General features: G+C 34.5%; 1 protein-coding gene across 1 annotated transcript; it reads right to left on the bottom strand.

Annotated features, from left to right (window-relative positions):
• Positions 1–386: 386 nt before the first annotated feature.
• Positions 387–5,780, bottom strand: LOC107620905 (glutamate receptor 2.7-like). The gene is made up of 5 exons (XM_016322996.3): positions 5,142–5,780; positions 2,358–3,706; positions 1,920–2,232; positions 1,424–1,830; positions 387–1,095 (listed from the first exon to the last, which is right to left on the bottom strand). The coding sequence occupies exons 1-5, from the start codon at positions 5,434–5,436 to the stop codon at positions 529–531; spliced, it is 2,931 nt and encodes a 976-aa protein (XP_016178482.1). The 5' UTR covers positions 5,437–5,780; the 3' UTR covers positions 387–528.
• Positions 5,781–9,095: the final 3,315 nt, after the last annotated feature.

Here is a 9,095-nt window from a genome sequence, read left to right on the forward strand (position 1 = left end):
TCCCTTCGCAAGAGCAGAAACACTCTTTTTTTTATTATTTTATAATTTTTTGTTATAGGTAATTTGGTCCAAAATTTTAATATTTAAGTAAAAAAAACGATTTTAAAATTTGGTTTTGAACCTTAGGGACGATTTTGTATGCAAAAAAAAAGTTGTAGACAAAAAATTTTTCGACCTATACCTTAGGAAACAAAATTGTGTTTAACCCTAAATTTCAGTTATTAAATTAATAATTAGTCATTGACAATAATATGTAAGAGAAATAGAGTTAATAAAGAATAGAGAGAGATAAAAAAAAGAGACAAGGAAAGAGAAAATTTTTTAATTTTAGAAAAAAAATTTTATTTTAATTATAATAAAAAATAACATGTGATACATTTTAGTTACAAATTAATAATATATAATACGATGATTATAATAAATCTTTGAAAAGAATAATTCATGAATAATTAATTTTAGACATTTATTTGACACAACTACATAATAAGATGAGATGATTAGGTAATAATGCTACATTTGTAGAGGAATCTATGTGGCTTGAGATTTGGTGTGTGTGTCGTTTGTAATGGGGGCAGGTTCTTGTGTGGCTTTGTGTTGATGAGTAGCATAATAAAGATGTGGGTCTGGACTGATCAAAAAGTTTGATTCTGTGTAACTAGATGGACTAATTGGAGGGCAATGTGTACTTGCTGATGCTGACGTAGGACTACTAGTTACACTTGAATCACTTTTCTTGAAAGTGTGAGAGCTCAAGTCTCTCTCATTGAAGGTGTTTAGTAACATTCCAATACGTCTTTTAATAGAACTATCAGAACGATTATGATTTGACAAAATATGTCTATGCTGATATAGGAATGTGGCTAAAAAGATTATGAGTGCTAATAAGCAAGAAACACCTACAACCAAGAACAGACCCCAGAAGCTCTCAAGTCCTAGGCTTGTAGAAGAAGATACTTGTGCATTAGTATTGGAATCTCTACAACTGCTTCCATTCAACCATGCATTCTCAATTCTTCTCATGTTGCTTCCTTGTCTCATCACATTCAATATTGCCCTTGATATGTCTCCCACAAGAGGTGACCCTCTTGGAAACACCTGATCATATCATAAATTAGGATCAAATGATAATGTTTTTATATAACAAGAACAAAGCTAATAAAATTGAAAGAGTACATAAAAAATAAAACTATATATATATATATTTGCATATAAAAGATAAAAAATAAGATAAAAATAATAAAGATTAAAACTATAATTGAATTTATGTATTCTATTAGATTGAATTTGTGAGTCATGAGATTTTTTTATTGTTATCATAGACTAAAGTAAAAGAGTAGTTTAATAAAAATCTTATTCCCCTAGATAGAATCGATTACATAAATCAAATGATACTACTGAGTTCTATCGATGTAGCAGAACTTACAAAGCCAAAGCCACCAGTTTTAAATCTTGGCTCAACCATGGCATACTTGGAACAATAAGTCTGAAGGAGGCGCATCACGTAGGGGACTTCGTCGAACGCCGCGTCAATGCCGCCATTGGCGCTTCCTTTGGTGAAGAGGTCATTGCATTCTTCTACGGAATTATAAACCTTGAGCTGCTCATCTTTGAATCCCATGTCCTTCAACATTCCACGAACAAAAGAACCTTCTAGATAACCAACATTCAACCGATTCTTTAGGAGTTGATGAACATCAGTATTCGCTGGACGTAGTTGTTCAACTGTTAAGAGAGAGGTAAGGCTTGCAGTGTAGCTTTGAACCAAAATTTGAACCACAAAAACCCATACTATCACCACAAATCTTCCACAGTTGCTCTCCACTCTCTCCTCTGCATAATCACAAAGTTAATCACCATATATATGCAACGAATGAATTAAGAATATATGTATCAAATAATCAAAGGGAGTAGACACTTACGATGAGAAAAAACCATGGTTGAGAAGGAAAACCACAAGCTAGTGCCAATTTGATAAGGCAGAGGCCCTCTGAAATGGTTGTTGATTCGGTGTTCAAGAACCCAAACAACAAATCCTATGAATACAAATGAACAAAATGTTGTAACCCAAAGGTCCCATGTCAATGGCTTCAAGAAGGCCCATGCATTCTTCTTTCTGTTGTCTCTTATTGGAACCACCATAGTCACACCAGATTCTGTGTACGGCAACGTGAAATCAACAAAATTGGACCTGTTTGCCGTAATCGTTGTATCCCCCACCACAGCATCAAACTTCTGTTCCATTCAGAAATTGTAGATGCATCATAACATATGATAGCCTAAGAACGAGATGTACCAATAATAAATAGAAATTAAGTAGCAAGAGGCCGAGAGCATATGAATAAAATATTACGCCTTACCCCATAATAAACTTGGGTGATCAAATCATCATAAGTTCCTGCCATCTCACCGTTGGACTTTTCAAATGGAATGAATTCAAATGGAAGGGCATAAGGCAAGGCTTCTACCACAGCATTGAAGACATCAATGCAGAATCCAGTGACCTTTCTAGAATTCGTAATAGGGTCATGAATTATTTTCACAAATTCGGTGTAGCCACAATCTTTCACTGGAACCCCTATCTTTAACATGTTACCATTTGTGGGAATCTGCCATCCCTTTGGAACAGAGTAGGTGTCCCCTGGCCATATAATTGTTCCTAGATTCTCCTTAGAAGTTGAATATGCAGTTGTTGCATTTTTGGCATTCATATTTCTAATTAGTCCCTTGTCTGGCATCCAAAATCCAATGTTTCTTTCCCCGTTACCAATAGCATTAACTATCTCAAATGCTGATGCTTGTAACTCCCCACCACCAACTAATTTGAAGTCACCACCAACACCTTTGAATCTAACATTTGACAAAGCTTCTCTCAGCTTCTCACCATTTCGCGAAACGCCAAAGTTTTCAAGATCAGTCACATTGCTTGAGTTCTTGCTCACATTAGTAAAGCCAGAAAGGGTGCTGTCAAGTTTCTCAACGGCCATGGCCAATGCGGTGGTAGCATCATAGGCCCATATTCCAAAAGCATTCAGATTGATATCAACAAGTGTTGGATTGTCTCTTAGGAACTGTCGTTTCCATCTAGCTCTAAAATCAAGAAACTGTTTAGTTCTTGGAATGCAAGGCCTAACACCCAAGACACCTTCCATGGATTCCATAATTGAAGAGTCCAACGAGTTGAAGAAATTAGCCATTCCATCGGTGACAATCCAAACATAGCCTTGATCCATCATGCCAATGGTTTTGGCAATGGCAAAGAGACGAGAGCCAAGAAGGGGTGTCATGTGAACGACAAAGACTCTAGTTTGCATAGTCATGAGCTTGTAGAGCTCTCTTTCAATGGCATCATCTGTGGCTGAGAAATCAATGGCAGACAGATAAGGAACACGGATGTATGATTTTTGAAGTGAATTAGTTAACCATGGAATGAGTCCTTCGCCATAACTGTTGTCCACATAAATTGGAACCACTTCTTTCCACCGAAAAGCTTGGATAATGGCGCTTATGGCTTCTACCTGAGTCGAATCTTTCTGAGCAATTTGGAAGAAATATGGGGTGTGGAGGGATGAGAGAGAAGGGCTCGTTGCTGAGAACGTGACAATGGGCACGTGCGCTTTGTCTCCGAGGTTGATCACAAACATGGCTTCCATTGTTGTAACTGGTCCTATCACAGCTTCCACTTGCTCATTCTTTATGAGATCTACAACTGCAAATAATATACATAAAAACATCAATTCAAGGACCATTAAAGAAATCATAACGACTTTCAATGCATGCAGTAGTTGAAAAGTAGACCAACAATGGTCAAGCTAGTTTATTCAATAAAATGCTTGACGCCACTCGTAATTAATTGGTAATGATTTTGTCATATAGCTATGGTTGACAGCTATTATTACTTAAACCGATAACAACCACTCTTTAATAGGGTTCATTTTTTAGTATGGATAGAAGTTGTACTGTAAGATATATATGATTTTAAATTAATTTAAAGTTTATATTGAATTCCAAAATATTCATGCGAAGGTTTAGCTGCTACTTAAGCCTTTACTTTGTTCTAATTTGTTGGAAGGCAAGCTAGTATATCTAATAATAATTAGAGCAAAGAAAATATCCATAACCTGCATGGCTGCATCTATATATCTATTCATTACCTAATTAATAATAAATTTCATAATTTTGCAGTAGAAAAGAAAAATATATTATAGAGTATATTTATAATGAATCTTACACTATTTATATAATAATGAAAAAACAGTAAGCTAAGACACTTTAAGCTGGGTTTGTTTTTTGAAATTGAAATTAAAATTGAGATTAGAGACTAAAAATAAAATTTTAGTTATGTGACACAAAATTTCAATCCTTTTAATATTTTTAGAAAGTAGAAATACAGAATACTAAAACTTTAAAAATAAAAATTGAAATTTTAATAATATTTTTTTTAAAAAATAATTTTTAAATTTTAAATTTATCACTTAATTTTTATATTTATCTTAAACTAAATATGCTACGATATACCTCATTTTTATACATTTTATACTAAACATAATATAAAGATTTAATTTAATCTTTATTTTTTAGTTTCATTTTCCCTTTTTTAGCGTACAATGGTAATATTGAATCACACCTCTGATGATCTATATATGCGAATAGAAATAAAACCATAATAATGATAAGTAAAAATATGCAGGCATAATGCGGTTATTTTTTTTAGAAATGAAAAAAAATAATGTGTAATCTAGTATTATGGTTAATTAGTGTGTGTTTTTTTATATAAATTTAAAATTTTTATTTTATTTTAAATAACAAATTAGACACTCAAATTTTAAAAATTAAAAAGTCAAATTTCTATAGGACACAAGAATTTGTAGTGAGATAATTTTTTTCTTTTACTTTTAAACTTTAAAATTTTTTCAACACTAAAATGCAAATATTTTTTTAAAGAAAAAAATTGAAAACAAGATTTATGGCATTCACACAAAAAAAAAATACAATAACTCTTTGCATATTATTAAAGAACACCACCAAAGTCTCAATAATAAAAATAAAAAGCGTCATAATGCAGGGAGAAATTAAATTAAACATTGAAAAGCAAAGCTAATTACTAAGAGGGGATAAATATTAAATAGATAGAGGGAACGAACCTTGAGCAGCAGCAGTAACAATGTCCCTTTGGGAGTCCCTAAGGATAAGTTGGAGCCTAGTTTTGTAATGAGGATGAGAATCATAGAAATCATTGACACACATTCTGATACTGTTTGAACCCATCTTTCCTACGATTCCCCCACCTAAATCAAGCACCACTCCCACTTTCACTACTCTTGTTTGGAATAGTGTTGTTGCCTCTCTGTTTCTTTGACCCATCACTGTTGCTACCACACCAAAGAACCACCAGAAGAGACTTAGAACCAAGGTTGTAGGACGCTGATTCTTCACCATTTTTCTTGAAATTAATAATTACTGACCAAAATTCATTATATATATATGTTGATGGGGGAACCCAGCTAGCTAGTAGCTACCTACCTAAATTATTATTAGGACTATAGGGTACTATTTGTTAAGTCGTCGCCAGTCTTTGAAAAATACTTTTAAAATATATTTAATATCTATTTTACAGAAATTATTTTTAGTATGGACAACATTTGTGTATTATGCACTCATATTCCATCGTGGTGTATTATGTCACAATGTAGAGCTGTAATATTGTTTGAGCCATCAAGCAAGTTACAAGTTGTTTTAATGCGAATCAGCTTTTGGAAGGAAGAGAGACGCGCGACGAGTCCGATCAACATGCATGTATTACTTTCGGTAGAAGTAGCTTTTTCAGCAAAGCAGAATGCGTGGCAAGCTACCGTCAACATGGAGGCTGCATATTGTAGCAAGTGGCTCAGAAATTCTTTCGCTTTTTTAAGAAATCTGCACAATTTTTCAGAGATTTCCTTCTATTTTTATCAACACGGTTGTTAAAAATAAGTTTGATGGTTAGAATTCAAGAATGAATAGAAACCACAGTTTAAATAAAGTGTCTATATTTAGTTTTAATTTAAACTATTTGTTTATTAGGATGTATTAAATTTAAATGTCAAAGAAAGATATAAATACATATGTAATAATTATTTTAAAATAACAACACACAAATACATTCAATACATTCCTCTTCATTTTATACTCTTCGTAAGTGTGTGTGCCTTGTTCTTTTATTTTCCAACAAAGTAGTATCAGAGCCACTTATAAAATGTTTTCGTCAAAAGGAACTACTTTATCTTTTCAATACCCACAATTATCTAAGCTCAACTACGACAATTGGGCAGCCCGAATGAAAGCAATTCTCGGTGCTCAAGGAGTGTGGGAGATGGTTGAGAAAGGGTATGTAGAACCAGAGAACGTGGACAAGCTCACAGAAGCTCAGAAGGAAGAATTAGAAAATAAAAGAAAGAAAGATTAATGTGCACTTACTATCATTCATCAAGGCTTGGATGATGATATGTTTGAGAAGATTGCTGATATAACCAATGCAAAGAAAGTTTGGGATACTCTTCAAAATTCCGTCATAGGAGTTGAAAAGGTGAAGAAAGCCCGTCTTCAAACTCTAAAGGCTGAGTTTGAGTCTCTAATGATGAAGGAGACTGAATCCATTTCGGATTATTTCACCAAAGTTTTGACGGTAGTGCACCAAATGAAAAGGCTTGGAGAAAAATTAGAAGATGTTCGTGTTGTTGAGAAAATCTTTCGTTCTCTCAACTCAAAATTTTACCATGTGGTGGTAGCCATTGAGGAGTCCAAAGATTTGAATACGATGTTCGTTGATCAGTTGAATGGTTCCTTACGGGCCCATGCAGAAAGAATAGATAAAGACGTGTGGAGCATGTCTTGCAGGCAAAACTTTCGTGGAATGGTAGAGGAGAAACCAACGAAAGTGGAAGACAAGGACGAGGTCGAGGCCATGGATGAGGACGAGGACGTGGTTACGGAAGAGGAAGAGATGAGAAAAATTATTCTCAAGAGAAAAGAAATCAAAATTTTGTTCGAGGTCGTGGAAGAGGAAGAACAATTGACAAAAGACACATTGAATGCTATTCATGTGGAAAGAATGGACATTATTCTTGGGAGTGTCAGACATCCAAAGAAGAAGAAGATAAACTTGTTGTGCATAGTGAAGATATTGAAGAATCAACATTATTCCTTATGCTCAAGGAAGATCAAAATTTTGAAGATAGTACATGGTATCTTGACAATGGAGCTAGCAACCATATGACAGGTGATAGGAATAAATTTGTAGCACTCGACACCAACGTAAAAGGACACGTGCATTTTAGTGATGAATCAAAAGTAGAGATCGATGGCAAAGGGACGATTCTATTCGAACTGAAGAATGGAAGTCATAAGGTTCTTTCCAATGTTTATTACATCCCAAAGATAAAGAATAATATCTTGAGTATTGGACAACTTATGGAGAATGGTTGCAAGATAGTCATGGAAGATCGCTATCTTTGGCTTAGAGATAAAAATGGAAATCTTATTGCTAAGATTTCTATGACAAGAAATCGTATGTTCTTGTTAAACATGAGAAGCGGTGGAGCTATATGTTTGAAGTCATGTATTGAAGATCCACCATGGATTTGGCATATGAGATATGGACATTTAAATTTTGGTGGGTTTAAAGAATTAGGAACAAAGAAGATGGTAAAAGGAATTCCAATAATTGATCATCCTCATCAGTTATGTGAAGCTTGCTTACTTGAAAAACATTCAAGAAAGAGCTTTCCAAAGCAGTCCAAATCAAGAGCTACCAAGCCACTTCAGCTTATCCATGCAGATGTTTGTGAACCTATCAAGCCTTTGTCACTTGGTAAGAGCGCTTATTTTTTGCTTTTCATTGATGATTATTCAAGAAAAACATGGGTTTATTTCTTGAAGCAAAATAGCGAAGCATTTGAAGCATTCAAGAAGTTTAAAGCCCTCGTTGAAAAAGAAGGTGGCTATGAGATAAAAGCTCTCAGAACTGACAGAGGTGGAGAATTCACTTCAAATGAATTTAAGATGTTTTGTGAAAATCATAGTATTCGATGTCCCCTAACTGTTCCTAGATCGCCTCAACAAAATGGAGTTGCTGAAAGAAAGAATAGGACAATTCTAAATATGGCAAGAACGATGTTAAAAAGTAAGTCATTACCAAAAGAGTTATGGGGAGAAGCAGTTGCATGTGCGGTTTATCTCTCAAACCGCTCACCTACCAAGAGTTTGAGAAATATAACACCTCAAGAAGCATGGAGTGGTTTGAAGTCTAAGGTATCACATTTAAGGGTATTTGGATCTATTGTATATGTCCAAATTCCTGAGCAAGAAAGATCGAAGCTTGATGATAGGAGTCAAAAGCTTGTATTTATTGGTTATGAGGAGAATACTAAAGGCTACAAATTCTTCAATCCCATCAATAATAAAGTAATAATAAGTAGAGATGTTGAGTTTGAAGAAAATGCAAAGTGGGACTGGAGTACACAAAATGAAGTCACTTATAATTTTCTGCGTTACTTTGAGGAAAAAGAAGCCCCGATGCAAGAAGTGCAAGGCAAAATCGATCCTTCAACACCAGCATTAACCCCCCCTCCCCCCACTAGCATCATCATCGTCATCTCCATCCTCTAGTTCAAGCGAAGGCCCTCACAGATATCGAAGTCTCCCTGATCTTTATAAGCAAACAGAAATACTAGAGGATGAAAATTTATTGTGTTTACTCTCCAATGATGAGCCTTTAAGTTTTAAAGAAGCTGTCAAAGATGAGAAATGGATACAAGCTATGGAGGAAGAAATTCAAGCAATTGAGAAGAACAACACTTGAAAACTTGCATCACTTCCAAGTGGTCATCAGACTATTGGAGTCAAATGGGTTTATAGAGTTAAAAAAAATTCTAAAGGTGACGTAGAAAGGTATAAAGCAAGACTCATTACAAAAGGGTATAAACAAAATCAAGGAATAGATTATGATGAAGTGTTTGCTCCAGTTGCTCGCTTGGAGACGATAAGGCTATTGTTGTCACTTGCAGCACAGAACAACTGGAAAATCCACCAAATGGATGTGAAGTCTACTTTTCTGAACG

Source organism: Arachis ipaensis, chromosome B10 (assembly GCF_059453495.1).
Source record: "Arachis ipaensis isolate K30076 ecotype BB chromosome B10, ASM5945349v1, whole genome shotgun sequence".
NCBI classification, from domain to species: Eukaryota; Viridiplantae; Streptophyta; class Magnoliopsida; order Fabales; family Fabaceae; genus Arachis; species Arachis ipaensis.